General features: G+C 46.6%; 1 protein-coding gene across 7 annotated transcripts in view; it reads right to left on the bottom strand.

The window, feature by feature from the left end:
* Positions 1-7,423, bottom strand: part of LOC310916028 (fer-1-like protein 4) — a 38,674-nt gene extending 31,251 nt beyond the window's left edge. For all 7 annotated transcript variants that reach the window (XR_014591250.1, XR_014591251.1, XM_083873268.1 and 4 more), the window contains exons 1-7: positions 7,331-7,423; positions 7,177-7,232; positions 6,107-6,195; positions 3,432-3,531; positions 1,136-1,227; positions 498-539; positions 227-391 (exon numbers count right to left, since the gene is read on the bottom strand). Coding sequence is in view for 5 of the 7 variants with exons in the window: in XM_083873268.1 (XP_083729394.1) it covers positions 227-391; positions 498-539; positions 1,136-1,227; positions 3,432-3,531; positions 6,107-6,195; positions 7,177-7,232; positions 7,331-7,409 (623 nt within the window). In the remaining 2 variants the exon portion in view is untranslated. The remainder of the gene's footprint in view (positions 1-226; positions 392-497; positions 540-1,135; positions 1,228-3,431; positions 3,532-6,106; positions 6,196-7,176; positions 7,233-7,330) is intronic.
* Positions 7,424-16,941: the final 9,518 nt, after the last annotated feature.

The raw sequence follows: 16,941 nt of genomic DNA, 5'->3' as shown, positions 1-16,941 counted from the left end.
TCAACATGGACCTGAGTAAGTCCCCACCAAGGGAAGCAACAGAAAACCTAGCAAATAATGAGAACAAGGAAATCTGCAACACACCCTGTCTAGGGCCAATAGAGATGGAAGTTTTCTGACATTTTGCCAAAGCAGACTGCCATGAGCTACAGGAATTCCCCAGGATCCAGCATTTTCCACCCCAGGACCCAAACAAGGGCAAGAAAGAGGAGCATGCCATGGATACCTCTTCACAGGGCTGAAGATGATGCCTGAGGCCTCAATCTCAGATGTATCATAGCAATCTTCCTCCTCTTCCTCTTCTTCATCAGTCTCCAGACCTTTTGCCAGCTTCCTGCCTAGTGCACCAGCCTTCTTGTCCAGTTCCTTTGCTCTCAGCCACACAGCAGTCCTGCAAGCCCCGCCCCATGGCATGCGCCATACATCAGCCCTAACAAGTAGGCTGTGCATTGCCCTCCACACAGGAGGGTGAGCCAAGACATTCAAGGGCTACTTACTCCAGCTCCTCAAATCCAGGATTGTGGATTATTAACTCTGAACTGTAAAAACAAAAGATGTTTTTCTGCAAAGACCAGTGTGCCACAGCTGTTCCCTGATACATTTAAGTAACAGTGCCCCAGCCACTCTCCTGCTTATTTCTTGGCAGAGACACCAGAAATTTTCTCCTAAGCTTATCCACTGTCTATCCCATGTGTCTGCTGTTTTCCCTCTAGTTCCACAAGTGACACTCTGCAGGTCTTGCTGCTGCCTGTCATCCTGTCTGTCCAGAAACCAACAACTCCCCTGGCTTTGAGCACCACCAGCATGCAGGATGCATGGAGTTGCTGGAGGCCAAAGCCATTGCTCTCTGCAACTTTGCAACCACAAGCCAGGAAGGCTGCAGAAATGCTCTTAAGGGTCTCCCAGGGTGTCCCAGGACTCTTAGCACCTACAGTGGATTATTGCAGTCAAAGGCTCATTCTGACGGCAAGGTATTTTTATCCAAGAGCCCTTCTCCCTTACTGCTGCTGTAGAGTTGAGATGCATCCGCCTGAAGTGGAGAGTAAATGAGGCTGGATTGCATCCCAAAGGCTGCCACTGACAAAGGTAGCTGCACAAACTGCCTGGAAATTTGCTCTTCCTAGGATTTCCATACCTGTCTTTCGTAAGATAGACAAAATCCTCTTCAACCCAGCTTCCTGCTGAGCCATTTGGAGGCTGGTAGCGCAAATCCAACTCAATGTAGATCTACAAGCAGAAAGTGAAATGGCCTGAGAGCTTGGCAGCCACAAAACAATGACAGAAATGTCACAAAAAAAAAAAAGAAAAAGAAGGGCATGGAAGAAAAAAAGAAGTGAGGAGCTGGTGGAAGGAAACAGAAGAAAGAAGCATAAGCACATCCCAAAAAGAAGCATAATTTATACCAGACTCCTGTTGTCTGCCTCCATCAACAAGCTAGACATAACAAAGCTCCCTCCTCCACAGCTTCTCAAACTCCATGATTTATTGAATAAAAGCAGGCTCAAGTTTACAAATCTACCATAAAGAGACCTCGAGAGTCAAGAGTCGCCTTGAGACATTTTTGACAAGGGAACTGGGGAGAGCCCTGCACAATAACATGCAGGATTTGGAGCAGTGTCTCTGGAGGGGGCACAAGACAGCTGGCAGAGCATCCCTAGGCAGGACAGCTTGGATTAAAATGCTGGAGAAGCCATCAGCACACCGAGAGCCTGCATCACAAGAGACAAGGAAGGATAGCCAGAGAAGTACAGAGCACGCTGAATATCAGCAAAGCCAGAACAGGTCTGAACACCCTTGGTCTGCAGGTGGCTAGCCTGATCTCAAAACAGCACAAACGCAAATGATTTCCCAGCAGAAGCCAAAAACACTAGAATGGAGGAGATCAGTTCTTAACAGGCTGAAGAGGATGTACTCTGGGTCCAGAGCTCAATCCCTGGAAACCTGCACATTTCTGGGAAAAGAAATGCAGTCCAAGAAAGCAGCAGTACAGTGATCAGGAAAGGCAGCAGCAAAGGCTGGAGTGTGAAGAAGCCTGAGATGAAGCTGGATAAACAGCTAAGGCTTTAAAAACACTCCTTCAAACCACCAGAAGAAAAAGGGGTGGAAGTAATTCAAGTTCCAGAGGAGAACAGGACTTGGACTAGCAGGAAGTCTAACGGCTTTATTCCCACTTTGCTAAAGAAGCAGCTTCTCTCTTGGGGTCATGTCTATTCCAAGCTGAGCTGAGAGGGTCCCAGGCTGCTCTTGGATGGGGCAGTAGTCTTGCCTTCCCTGTTTCTGTCCCCTGCAGCTGTTGTGCAGCCAGGGTGGCACAATCCAAACTAATCCAGCATAACTGAATGTGGTTGGGTTCTGGTTGGAGCAGCTCATCAGCGCATGTTTTGCTGTTAGCACAAGGGAAGAGGCACCCAAGGGCAAAGGGCTGGGCCACAGGCTAGCTCTGACCTTACACAGTGGAATTCCTTCAAAACATCACCAGCAACAAGGGCTGAGTCTAATCCCTGTCGCTTTGCTGGCCTGAACATTTACCCAGTGAGCTGCACAGGTTAAAAATAATCCTGGAAATGCTCAGTTTCTACCTGGACCTGCTCTGTAATCCAGGAGTCCAGCAATCCCAACAATGTGTGTCTGTGCCACTCAAGCTGGTGGACTGGTGGCCAAAGAGCTGCATACTATGTGCCACCATGTGGTTTAGTCATACTGCCTGTGTGAAAAGCAAGCAGAGATCCAGCACCTTGCAGGACTGCTGCCTCTGCCTCTGCTTTTTCTGCCCTGCCAGCTGCCCTGGCACACAGGTCTGGCAGTTTGTAATCCACTGAGCTTTGCCTTCACACCCAGCTGGCAGGAAACAACTCATTTTAGGGTAGTGTTCATCTTCTATAAGCACAAAGGACCAACTAAGCCCCAGTTCCAGGGCAGGAGGAGAGCAGGACCGCAGAGCAGTGCAGAGGAGCAGTCAGGTGTTGGAGATGTCCCAGACACTCATTAAGCCATCCAGTTAGTGCTAATGTTTAACCCAAAATCCTTCTGAGGCTCCCAAGGCACGCTACCACTTTCCACCTCACTCCATCACTGCAGCAGCCTGTACACTTTCACTTCATAGTGCATGAAGCAAATGAGATGCCACTTCCTACATCCATTGCCCAGACTTGAGAAGGTTTTACGAAGCCTCCCTCTGCTCATTCAGGCCCTTTGCAGGTCTCCAGGAGCCCCAGCCCACCCCATGCATTTGTAAATACTCCTAGAAACCTCTTGGTGAATGTGAAGTGTCTGTGTCACTGTGCAGAGTTGGCACAAATGCCCCAGTGCTTCCAGCTCAAACAGCACTTTGGATTCCCCCTCAACTCCCACTCCACCTGGGGAGTACCACATGAGGTTTCACACAAAGCCTTACTGACTGCTGATAGCCAGGCTGTCCACAGAGGACTTACACCAGTGACTCTGTTGTTCTTGTCCACAAGGGACTCCTGCAGGATTAGCCTTCCGGATGTCATCAGGTGCTGAAGGCTGAGGACAAGAGTACCAAGCAGCCTGGTGAAAGGAATGAGAGATTTGTCTTTACAAACCAACCCTGGGTTTGCTGGTAGATAAAACTAGCACTGAGAGATTAAAAAAAAAAAAAAAAAAAACAACAGTGGGAAGGATTCCACTGATTGATGAATGGAATGAAAGATATGTCTTTACAAACTGTGGGTCTGCTGATAAATAAAGTTAGATACGGAGAGATGAAAGAAACAATCAGAAGAACCACACATTCGATAGAAATTCCATTGACTGACACAAGGAAAAGAAATGGGGAGGGAGAGGTATACATTAGAAGAGAGTTTTAGGAATTAGGCATTTCAGGAAGTCTGTATGTTTCAAGTACTTCAGCCAGTGGGGAGAGAGGGAAATGTGGCTGGAAAATTAGGATAAAAAGGAGGCTGCATCCTCTAATCCATGGAAAATGCCCATGCCATCTCTCTTTATTCAAAGTTACAGGACTCCTCTGTCTCCTTTTTGGACATAAACCTCTGGTGTTCATGGATTAATTTTCCTAACACTGGAATAAAAAGAGAGACTGCAACAACACTGTACATAGCATTAGCGTCTACATCCTGGGGATTACTGGGACCTCCACGCTTCTGCTCACAGCCCCTCCAAGCTGCCTTGAAGTGCTTTCCATAGAAAGTCTGGTAGCTGAATACCTGAGACTGACCCTGCCACAAGTCCCGCCTTTACCCCAGTCATGCCCATGCAGCTACTTGCAACTGAGCTGCCATTGGTTGTTAAAGGCTTGTGCAGATCCAGACTCATGGAGGGAAAAGAAGTTATCCCCTTCTGCAGAGCTGGGCTTCACAGGAGCCAGTCTGTGCCTGGGCACCCAGCAAAGCTGGGGTGACTCTTCCCAGATAAAATTGGGAAACAGAGGCTTTACACAAGAAAATAGAGAAATAGGTCATAAAGCTATGACCATAAGAATGTCCGCATCAAGTCCAGCCAAAATTTACCTACTCCTAGGTAGCTTCTCCCTGGAGAAGGGTCATCTGGCTCCCTGCAAATGGCAGCAAGGCATGCAGGATGGTATTTGCTACTCCTAACCCTGGCTTGTGTGTCACTGTCTGCACCCATGTGTACATGGGCCTCCATCTCTTCGTGGCATCTCTGCTGGCAGCCAAGTTAAGCCTTCATGAAGCAGAGTTTCCCAAATGCCAGCTGGGAACCACTACTGGAAGAGTTTACTGCTCACTCAGGACTCAGACAAGAGGAATTGCTCTGCACACATCTCAGTTTCAGCTGTGAGCTGTTGATCTCTTGTATTCCTTCTCACTTCTGTCTTCTCTGAGACACAGCCTGTGTCCAACTTCCTACCCTCAAGGAAGGAGTCTCTCTGCTCATCCCCTCCTTTCCAGCTTTGCCAGTTTGATGCTGCTGCCACAAAAAGGATGCATACACAGAAGCCCAGAGACCACAAACAGATAGAGCAATGTAACAATTTTTTCCCTTCTGTCCTTCCACACTCTCTATTTAGTTTTGACTGTCCCAGTGCACAGACCAACTGCTTTTGAACTGTGCTGTCATTATACTGCTCTCTAGCAGTGGAGATGTGTGGATATAATGTCAATCCACTCATTTTCCAATGAACTCCTTTGCTGCAGACTGTCAGGTCCTACTGTTTTGTTACTGTTTGTGTTCTCTTTGTTCTGTAGCAGTTTCTATTGACGTTTCAGTCAGAGACAACTCCTCTGATCCAGCTCCCATAAGAAAGGCATCCAGGAAATAGTGACACAATATTCTGCCACACTTTCTGCTCTGTCTTCCTCTGTATCGCACATGTGTTTTGCTTATCTGTTTTCTCCATGCCCTCTCTGGGATCTTTGCAAAGGTTTGCATTATTAGCTGGATGCAAAGTTATTAGGTTTGCATTATCAGCTGGTGCATTTTCCTTCAGTTCTTAAATTTGCTTATCAGAGCTGGCAGCTTTCCCTTCATGTTTTTACACATCCTGAAGGACAGGTCTCTGCTGCCTTTCTTGCTCCACTACTCAATCTGTCATCTCTATTCTTGGGTTTACCTGCTGTGTTTTATAACTGTTTGAATAGCCACTGAGTTCACAGTGTTGTGCCTGTGCCACCTAGAAGCATTTTAACTTCTGGCTGATCTTTTAAATTGAAATTGCTGTCTTATTAAAGGTTAAACCATAACATGATTCATTCAAGGCTTTTCTACACCAACAGATATGTTGAATTTGGGTGCAACATCACCACCGTCACCACAAGGGTGTTTAAGGTGACAGCAGGTCCCCAGTCTGCAGCAAGATCTGCCTTTGTAGCTGTTTTTAAGGGCTTTGTTTAAAGTTTGTCCCAGCTGAGGGTCCAATCTAGATCCTTATGTAGTCCATGTTACTGCTGGCACAAGTAAATCATTCCCCTAATTTAACTTAATACATACAGCATTGCTGCCCCACATGAATGACCAGTTCCTTCCTTCCTCTCTAACTGGCATTCTGCTCATCTTCCTTCCATCAAATTTTCAACAAATATTTTCTATTGCCAGTAAACAATGTAAAGACCAGTTTGTCTTCTCTCCCACCTCTACTGGTCACCCCAACAATCAAAGGACTCACCTGTTACTGAAAACCTTGCTGCAGTTGTAAACCTTAATGGACAGCTTTTCGCCCATGACAAGCTTCCCGAAGTGAGGCCAGCGAAAGAGCTGCAAACAAATGGAGCAGGGAGGGATGACAACTCATTCTCAGCAAGACCCTCCCATGTCTCATGGCTGGTTGGTTCCCCTGTGAGGTGACCAAGTCCGCGGACATGATGAAAAGCAGCTGTGATAGGAAGTTACTTTCCTGATGGCCAGGGATAGATCCCTCCAGCAGCACAGAGCCACAGGTCTGCTGCTGAAGAAGTCAGAACAGCACCACTCTGGAAAAAGAAGGATGCTTGTGCCAGCTGGGGTGTCTGGGCTGGCAGATTGTGGAGTGAAACAGAACATGGGAACATACAGAGTTGCTTGGGGAGAAGAGATCACCCAGGCAGGGAGTCACCTGGCTTATAGAAAAGCTGCAATTTTCAACTCACCACACACCTGAAACAGTGACTGTGCCTCCTGCTCCCCCCCAACTTCACTGCCTTTTCCCAGGCATTGGCGTTGGGACCTGAGCAAGACAGGTGGGAACCACCCACTGGCACTGCATGGGTGGGCTGTCACAGGCTTCAGTGGAATGGCACTAGAGAGGCGGACATGATTCCCAGGCCACCCCCATCCCTGCCCCTGCACACATACACATATGCACTCAAGCATACAAGTCCCACCCTGCCCCACAAGGCATTGACTGCAGTGACAGCCTGGCTTTCTGAGAGCAGGGGGAGCTTTGCCTTCAACTACAATGTGCCCGGGCTTCCATGCAGTGTCACTCAGTTGAATTTCAGTTCCTTCAGCTTGTATACACATAAGTCACATACACAATGCGAGGGACCCATCTGCCCCTCTGAGCAGAGCAGAAGGAGGAGACAGCAGAGAAATTCCCAAAAAACAGTCTAGTGGATGGTGTCCCTGCCCATGGTGTGGGAGTTGGAACTAGATGATCTTCAAGGTCCCTTCCAACGCAAACCAGTCTATGATTTTATGACCAAGATACTGGCCTGTCTCATCCTTGTCCCAGGTTTCACATGATCCCAATTTCCTCACCTCCTTGAAGATGGCCTCTGGGCCACAGCAGACCTTCCTTGTCTTCTGGGTGAAGCCTTGAGAAGTAGAGAGGAGGCATAAGGTGCTGGCAGGGGAAGGCAGCCCCCAGCCCTAAAGCCTCAAACCCCCACCATTCTGGCCACCTGGAGCTCACCTCGGAAGCTGAGATGGACCTGCCGCTCGCCATGGCCCGGCAGCTGGGAGAGCCGCCGGACACCAACGCTGAGTGCCATGGAGCCAGTGGCAGACCCTGCTGCCCCTCGTCCAGCCGTGCACCGCCCAGAGTGACTCAATCCCAACTCACCCAGCCGGTCTAGCCAGACACTCCACACCCCAGTACTCCATGGGCAGGGCAGCTCCTGCTGAGGACACAGGGAGGAAGGGGACGCCCTGGCCGTACTGCCACTCTCCCTCAACCCAGGGGCACCAGGCTGAGCCCCTCAGAATGCACTTCTGCCAGCTGAGGGAGCCCTGGGCCGTGGGGGACCCCCAGGGGGCACTGCAGGAAATGGCAGAAGTGAATCCATCACATGGCCACACTTCGGCTGGTGACTGGAGAGACATGAGCTGCTGAATTCAGAACTGAGAGACACCAGCTGCAAACACAGAGCCTGGCTCTGCTTTCAGCCCCAGCCCTGCACCTTCCCCAGCACAAATTCACAGGTCCCATGGCTAAAACCCTGCAAACCAAAAGAGGCGAGGGGGGCGGGGAAGGGGAGTTCAAATTGTGAGGATTGGGCTCTTCTGACATGAGGAAAGAACACATGCTCAGCAGCCTCCTGAGCAGGGGCCTGAGGGGCTACTCACTGGAGGTAGGACGCCAGACCACTTTGGGACAGCAGCTGCACCCAAGCTGCTAGATCTCTGCAGGGCAGAGACAAGCATCAAAATCCACAGGCAGTGGGACAGGAACTTCAGCTGCTCTGCAGGGTGCTGGCAAACTCACAAGGAGGAGGAAGAGAGAGACCTGGGGCGCATGGTGCCAGAAGCCGGCTGTGCTCCCTGCTGCAGCCCCCAGGCCTAATCCAGCTCATCCTATCTACAGGAGAGCTGATAGACATTCCAGAACTCTCCCAAAGCACAAATTCAGGCCAGATTAAAGCAACTGATCCTGAGCTGAGCAGATTTTGGAGGGCATTTCTTTCTTCTAGGGGTCTGGATCTCCCTCTGTGCACCCAGCATCAAATACTTGTGATAGGAAAGATATGTGTCTTTACAAACAATTCGATGGTGAAGGTATGGGTGTTAAAGTCTTTGAAGTGGGTCTTAATGTCTCTCCTAACTTTTCACAGTAGGTTTGTTGCAGACCACAGTCAGTTTGGCTCCTGAAACAGACAAGTGAGTCTGCACAAGCCTGGACTTCGGGGTAAAATGACAGGTTCAAGGGGGAATATGTGGCAGGCGGTTTGGGAAGGTTGTACCTTCCTAGTACCTCAGACAGTGGTGTTATAAACGCAATGGCAAAAAATTGGATTAACAAAGAAACAATTTATTAATAAAACTGTGATAAATTTGGTGTAAAAATTCGTGTATAAAATAATAATCCAATGTATAATAAGAATGATGTTAATAAAATGTAAAGTCTAGTAGGTAGCAATCTGTATCCTCAGCCTGCACGGCTCCAGTTGCGAAACAGGACAAGGACCATCAGACTAAACAAAGACGCTAGCCAGCCCCGATAAGAATCGCATCCTTTCCAATTCAAGGAGAATTCCTTCTTGACGACGATGCAGATTTCATCAACGCCCTGGCACGATATGCACACTGAAATCAACATAAGACTGACTGGTACAATTGGCATAAGAAAAGACCTTCCCGGAATGGATCAACGGGACTTGACAAGATCCGGGAAGGCCATCGAAAAGAAATTTGGACTATTTGGCCCACCCTGGACACCTGGACTGCCTCAGGGCAGAAAAATCCTATAAAACGGTGGACTGAGGACCATTCGGCGTGTATTTGGGCGTCCTGTACCCTGGCGTGCAGACCCCTATCCACCCGGCGCGGCGCTGCTAATTTCCTATTTTGTGGTTTTCTCTTTTATTGGTGATCGATATCGTGTTATTAATAAATTGTTTCTTTATTAATCCGATATTTGCCACTGCATTTATAACAAAATGATCCCAATCACTGATAAAAAGAGAAAACCACAAAAGGATTCACAGCGCAGCACCGGGTGGAAGAGAAGACCGCACTCTAAAGCACAGTTTTCCCAAATCCACACGGAGCAGGTCGCAGCTCGGAGTTTTATAGGGGTTTTCATGTCCCGAGGCGGAACAGGTGCCCAGGATAGTCCAAATAGTCCAAATAATTTTCGGATGGGCTTCCCGGATTTGTCGGACTCTGCAGACCATATTCCGGGAAGGTCCTTTCACATGCGAATGGAGCTTGCCGGCCCATGTTTATTTCAATGTGTATTCCTCGGCGGAGAATTCTCTTTTTCATTCGGAGAGGAATTTCACTGTCTGAGTGCGATGCCGATTCTTATCTGTGTTGGCTAGTGTTTTTGTTTCTCGTGATGTCCCTTGTCCTGTTCTTTTTGTTTCAGGACTGAGGACGGTGGGAACCTGGTGGGGGAATAGTTTCTATGGACCATACCTTTTTCATATTTTATATTAACACCAATCTAACATTTCTTGCTATATTCTTTTATCACTAATTTTTACCCAATGTCACATTTATCACAGTGGGGAAAAGGAAGAGAGCAATGTGCAGCCAGGTGTTCAGGATAAAAGGAGGCTGCAGCCTGAGAAACCTCGAGAGAGAAAATCCCGCGGACATGTGCCTTGGTGGACACTCTCCCTTCATTTGAATCAAGTTACAGGACTCTTCTGTCTCCTCTGTGGACACTGGCTTTTCATAGTATGATTTTCAATACACCTGCAATCACACATGCTGTACAGAGTGCCTTGCAGCAGGCAAGGGTGGCTTATTCGGCTCCACAAACACCAAGGAGTGAATCATACAAAGCAAGCTCTGCGGATATTCCCTTTACTCCCCTTTTGCACAAGTACTTCCTGGAGCACCTGAAAAGCACTGCTGGAGGTGGTGGAAGCATGCCGTGGTGGGAGGATGCAGCTTCACCACTGTCCTAGCTACAGGAGTATTCTTCCCCCCTCTACATAATTTCTGATGAACTGTTGATGATGGATCGTTTTCAGGAGCTGCCCAGTGCACTACACAAGCCCTCAAGCTACCAGCTGTTGTGTTAAATAAGATAAGGAGAGGCAAACAGTTTGACACAGGGCAGAATTTCTTTTTCTTCACACCAGTGACTCAGCAGTGAAAACTCCCTCTGATAAAGCACCAGCAGTCACACCCAGCCTGAGGGGTCATCTGTGCTAATGGGCCATAAAAGACTAAATGGGACCTCAGAATGGGCAGCTGCAAGGACTTAAATTATCAAGGACTCTCAAAATATCCCATGACTCACATAGATTGTGAAACTCTGTGCCAGAGGGAGGTACTGAGCATTCCTACCTGAACCTGAAAGGAATGAGAGGGAAGGGTCTTTACTAACTGTGGACCTGTTTGTAGATAAGGCCAGATACTGACAGGTTAAAAAAAAATGGGAAGAACCATAAATTCTGGAGGAATTCCACCAATTGACACTGTCGATCACCTAAGGCTGTGCTAAATTTTTGGACTTAGAGAAACAGAACACAGATAAAAAGAAAAGAGAGATGGTGGCGTGGGGGGTGAGTGGTGTGCACATTAGAAGGGGGTCTGTATTAGGTAGCTCAAGAGGTCTGTACTTTTCAAGTACCTCAGCCAAAGGGGAAAGAGAGAAGGAAATGTGTCCAGGAAATTAGGATAAAAAGGAGGCTGCATCCTCCATCATTTGGAGAGACCCTATGGAAAATGCCCCATGGTCTCTCCCTTCATTCATGAATAAAGCTACCGGACTCCTCTGTTTCATTTTTTGGATATAAACCTCTGGCACTGTGGATTAATTCTCCTAACAAACCTAAGTATATAAAATCTTTGGGCCTAGGAACTTCTGGCACCACCACTTGATAGATTTGAAGGAGGACCAGAACTTTGACAGGACTGGTACCATCATCCTGACCAACAGGGTGCCAGATTGCATTCAGTCTTCGGTGGTTAAAACAAGTTTTCTCTGTATTATTGTATTTATCATAATCTCTTTAATGTATTGTAACTCTGATCCGTAATATCTCTTAAGGTTGTTGAGTGGGGTTCATTTCTCACACCAGTCATGAGAAACAACTGCTTACTTTAAAATTTTAAAGGTTTATTAAACCTCAATAAACACAACAAAGGACTGAATAAGGAAAAAGGGCAGCATGCTAGGAGCACATGACTGGCCACCATGTGCTCATTTACAAAATGGCTTCTCTGTCTTTTATAACCCTGGTGTTGCATCAGCCAACCCTGGGTTCTCCTCAAGTCTTTCACTCTTCTTTGCCATCCCTTGGTGGAGACTACTTTCTTGCAACTTGATTGGAGGTCAGGTGTCATGTTGTGCCTCCCTAGCAACAAGTCTTCCCTATTCCCAACTGCCACATGCAAGGGGCACATGTACACGCCCTCCTGCCACACGTCCCAGACAACTCTGATAACCACGGCTGTCTATAGGCAACAATACAGTGGGGGGGGAAAGAGGACTATGGGGAGAACAGAGGGTGTCCAAGCAACAAACTGCAATAACATAACCATACATCAACAAAACTCCCCTTAACATACACACAATATTTATCTCTTAATTACGAGAGCCAATCATCACATTACCCATTTATAACACCAGTTTACTTTCAAACCAGCACAGCCATGCAACAACAAAACATAGCAGACTTGACAGCATTTGGCACCACTCCTGTGAACCCAAGTAAGTGAGCCTATCAGTTTAGAACAGAGAGAAAGCTCAGTGTGCTGACCCCATAACCAGTAATGGGTAGAGTGGAGTGAGGAGTGCAACTTAGGCAGTTTAATGATACATCGAGACCACCAAAATATGCTGCTGCTAGGTGGATCCAGTACTTGCTCAAAGCTGGTCAGAAGACAGAACCTCCCTATGGAGTTTCTGTGGCTTCCTCAAACACCTGGAGCAGTCTCATCACTGCACCCACCTGAAGACAGTGTCTCATTTTTAGCAAAACAGTCTCCTGTGTATTTTACACCTCAAGGAGGGCCATTAACACAACCAGTTGTCCAGGCAAAAAAGGCATTATCTCCCACTACCTGCTGGGTAGTATGGCATAGCCTGGCATTAAATGCCACCAATATTTATTGCCACATGTCCAGGAAGCAAAAGGAACCCTCCTCACTGAGCTCCCACATGCAATAGCTTTTGGTTTTTTCAAAGCCCTGAGGCTGAAATACCTTTGGGGATCACAAGTATAAAGGTGATTGTTTAATCTTGGCGAGGCTAAAAAGACTTCTGGGGTGTTCCCTGTGCTCACCTGGAAGAGAACTCAAGCCAGTGATTGGGAGACACAGAGAGGGTGCACAACACACTGTCCTGAGGAAAATAACCTGACCTCTTCTCTAACTCAACAACCATGCCATCAATCTGCATTCCATCTGCACCCAAGGCAGCATATAGCAGGAAACAGACTGGTCAGCCTTCCACCAAAGTGCCCAGCTGCTATCTGCACTTCCTCTAAAACCTGGAGCCCTGAGGAGAGTAGAAGACAGAGAACAGGCAAAAATTCTGCAATCTCAGGTCAGTAGCTTCCAAATTTAGCTTCCCATGGCTTTTCATGTGGGCCCACACCCATGCAGCTCTTGTTCTTAAGTACAAGACTTGTGTCCCTTTTCTTGCTCACATTTCAGCCACTCACCTGTGGGTAAAGAGCATCTCCTTCAAATTCTGGTCTGCTCCCACAGGGGGAAGAACTTCCTCAGACCTGCCTTTACAACTTCTTGGCCTCTTCCTCCCCAAAACAAAAATGGTCTCTTCCACCATAAATGAGTTTGATACCTGGAGATACCTCAGCTCGCTGAAGAACGGCAGCTCCACTCCTTACAGGGCAGACACAGAGGACTCACTCCCTTTTGGATGGGAGCTGGCAGAAGCTTAAAAAGGAGAGGCAAAAAGGGCTTCAAAACACACACAAAAAAAACAGCTTTAGGTTTCTCATATGCATAACAGAGGAGAGCTCTGTCTACAGGCTGTAAGCAGCTGAAAACACAAGCGAAGGATGTTCTCAACCACAAGAACAGTTTCTCAGAGATGACTTGGCAGTTTTCCTCCCTCTCTTCCACACCTGTGAAACATTTCAGTTTAGAAAGCCACTCAGAGAGGTTGCTTCATTTCCTCAAGACTAAGTATTGAAGTGCAACTTAGTGCAAGAAGTGCAAGAAAATGGGGTGCCACAGGCTAGGTGTCAAGAAAGACAATCCAGCTTTCTCTAGAGGAAGCTGGCTGCTGTTTATGTAACCTGAGAGAACAGATCATGGTCAATGTAAGTTTGAATAAAAAAGTACAATAGATTCATCTTGGCTCAGCAGTGGTCCTGACCCTATAGCCCTTCAAGCACAAGCTACATAATGGTAGTTTGGTAGCAGAGTCCACCCAGAACAATTAGTCTAGTTGAGGATGTGAATTCAACCCCCAGTTTTGCCTTCATTCAAGCTTGTAACTTAACCAGTTTCAGCGCCTGGATCATAGATGCAGTCTCTCAAAGTATTCTCACCATTTTCTGGTTTATCGGGTAGAATACAAATTCTTTTGTAACTTCACACTAAAGGAACATCTCATCTTGCTGCAGGAAAGCGCTGTGGGATTCAGCAGTCGTAGTGATTAAAGAGGAACAAAATTAACAATGATGGACAACTGGCTGTGCTTTTTTCTTGGATCTCACTAAACCTAGGCTCATTCAGATACTGAAACACCACCATCCACTCTCGGGGTTTTGTTTTCTTTCACCCAAGATTCAGGTGGTGGTTTGAGAGAGTCTTTTGCCCTCTGAGAGGTCTGAGCCAGACGCAAGAATGAAATGGAGTCTTCAAGATCTTGTTTCTCAAGGTTTCTCACGTGTTTATTATCTTAAAATTTTCTCTGTGTCTGGCCGAGGTCTGTTCTGCTGCTCAGACACAGGACAACTCACCCCTTTGATGGGAGGACACTACCTTCTTATACAGAAAATTACGTATTTATTATTTACAATTATGTGCCAATACCTATCAACTATACTAAAGGGGTCATCTCTACTCTGACCCAATCTTCTTGAACTTTGTGCCCCCGTCACTGCAGAAAATTGATGCAAAGGGAGAACAAGGACCTAGGGTGCTGCCCTAAATCCTCCATCTTGTCCCTCATTCAGCTCCATTCTAAAAACCCCAAAACTACAAAATTTTCCACCCAGTGATAAACTATACTACTGTCTGTCACACCTTTGTGAGTAATTCTTCTCTCAATGTTGGAAGCTTTTTTCCATGGACTGAAGTCAAAGACTGTCTTCCTGGGCTCTGTGCCAGGGTCTACAACCCATCTGGACTGGCTCCACATCCCCCTGTCCAGGATTCAAACTCCCTTCCTTGGGTCCCAGGGCGTCCAAAGGGATGCCCTGGACTCTGACAATCCACACTGCTGGAAAACAAAAGGAAAAGTCCAGGAAGGATATAAGAATCCAGACATGTTATCGAAGTCAAAGTAGAACATTTATTTATGTAACTGAAAGCGATGACACTTGTAGTGCAATGACAAGCCCAAGTTTCCTTATCACTACTTGGAAATGAACCATCTTCCTCAAAACGTTTGTGCTTTGCTATCACGTGCCTGTGTTCTACAGTCCCAAGATCATATAATGCACACTTCACACTACTGAGGATAAGGAAGCACCTTCTTGAAGTTCCATAGGTAAGTTACTTCATTTTGTAACTTGTGTGATATAAAGAATTCACTCAAAGCATCTTCATTTCAGTGTTTCAAACCAGTGGATTTTTAAAGTCACATTAATGTGACTCATTAATCTCATCCCAATCCCATTAATTAATGATTAATCCTCATTTAACCCCCATAAATAAGCTAAGTGCAATGTTCTTGAACTAAAACAATGGCTTCAAGCAGGAGTTCATCACAGGAAGAAATTTTGCTAACAGAAAAATGTGATTAAGAAGAATACAGAAAGGTATGGTAACTGAAACATAAAAAAAATATATATATACTGGCACTTTATGAAGGCACAACAGGAACTACCTCAGGCATTCAACAGTCTTTGGTCACATCCAGAAAAGAAGGGTTCCCATTTCAAAGGCAGCTTGATAGAAGACACCTATCAAGGAGCACATGGTAAGTGTCATTAAAGCACACACAGGTGCAACACTTCTCTCACCAGGCTCAGCTCTAGAGCAGCTCAGTTCAGAGGCCCATCCTGACAGTGAGGAGCAGATGGGCTGTGTCAAGCAACTATGTGTGGTGTGATGTACACAATGTGTTGCTGTTGCAAGGTAGAAAACCAACAAGGTCGATCTTTCTGTGACAAAAACTTCCAGCACTTGGAGGTTTTTCTGTATTTACATTTCTTCCAATAGAAATAGGGAAGATCAAAGACTCCACACAAGCAGGTGAAAGAAGTGGTGTAACTGCTGCAATCTCAAGGCACTGAGCATCCACAGTGTGCAAGGGAGAGCATGGCTGCAGGCAGCTCTCCTTCACCACAGTGCTGCAGGTAGCCCGGGCTCGCCTGAATCTACATTGCCTTGATGTCTGGCAGTTTCAGGGGGGCCACCACTGCCATTTATAGTATGACACTAGCTGCTTGGGCACTTCAGCCGAACCGTCTGGTTCCTGGGGAGCCTGGAAAGAGAATGGGGAGAATAAATCAGAAATACCATAAAAAACAGACTGGGCAGCCTAGTGAAACACTCGCAGAGAATTCAGAACACCTGCCTTGCTCATTCTGTTTTATGAATTGCTTGCTACAGCTTTAGGAACACTTCCAGTCAGTCTCAGGTGAGCACTGCCAGTGAAAACTGCTTGTTCTCACTTCAACTTCAGACTCACATAGCCCTTATATGGCCCTAGTCTGAGTGAAAATTTGCCCTAGCCACTAGCAATGTCTCTTGAGTTTTCATTTGAATCACTCAACCTAATTGATCATGCAAAGTGCAGGAATGCAAATGCCAGCAGCCGAAGTTGGGGAGCTGGTGAGTGACCGGACTGCTTTCAATAGCAAGGAAGATTGATCTCAATTTCAATCACTCACAGGTCTCAACATCAGAGACTGATAATATGATCTCAGTTCTTTGCCTAAATGTTCACATGCCAGGTCAGAGAACATTGCCTTTAACCCAGCAATAGCCAAGAGATAGTATACAAAATCAATTATACAATAAGAGCTCTCAAGAACTGCAAGACAGCAAGACACAGCTTTGAACATGGAAGCCAGCATCTCAACTCTCACTGGGAACAAGCAACACAGGCATGCCCTCTGAGCATGCAGCTTGCTGCCTTGGCAAAACTACAGTCATTTTTAGAATTCATACATCCTGCCATTGGGACTCTTCTGAATTTAAAAACAACATACATTTTTCAACTGTTGGGAAGACACAAACTGAATGATGTCCCATGCAGCTGGTTCTCCTGTCACAGATATAAGAACACTGCTGTTCCCATCAAGGAACTCCACTGCTTTAAAATCAACTTCACCAACACCAACAATGATAATGCACATAGGCGGCTTAGAGGCATTAACAATTGCTTGCCTAGTTTGGTCTAGATCAGTGATCTCTCCATCTGTAATGATCAGCAAATAAAGTATTGCTGAAAAACATGAGAAAGCATCCATGTAGGTATTC

The sequence above is a fragment of the Zosterops lateralis genome (assembly GCF_965231275.1).
Source record: "Zosterops lateralis genome assembly, chromosome: 16".
In the NCBI taxonomy this organism is placed as follows: domain Eukaryota; kingdom Metazoa; phylum Chordata; class Aves; order Passeriformes; family Zosteropidae; genus Zosterops; species Zosterops lateralis.
Note: the sequence above shows the minus strand (reverse complement) of the source record. Positions and strands in the feature narration are given on the sequence as shown.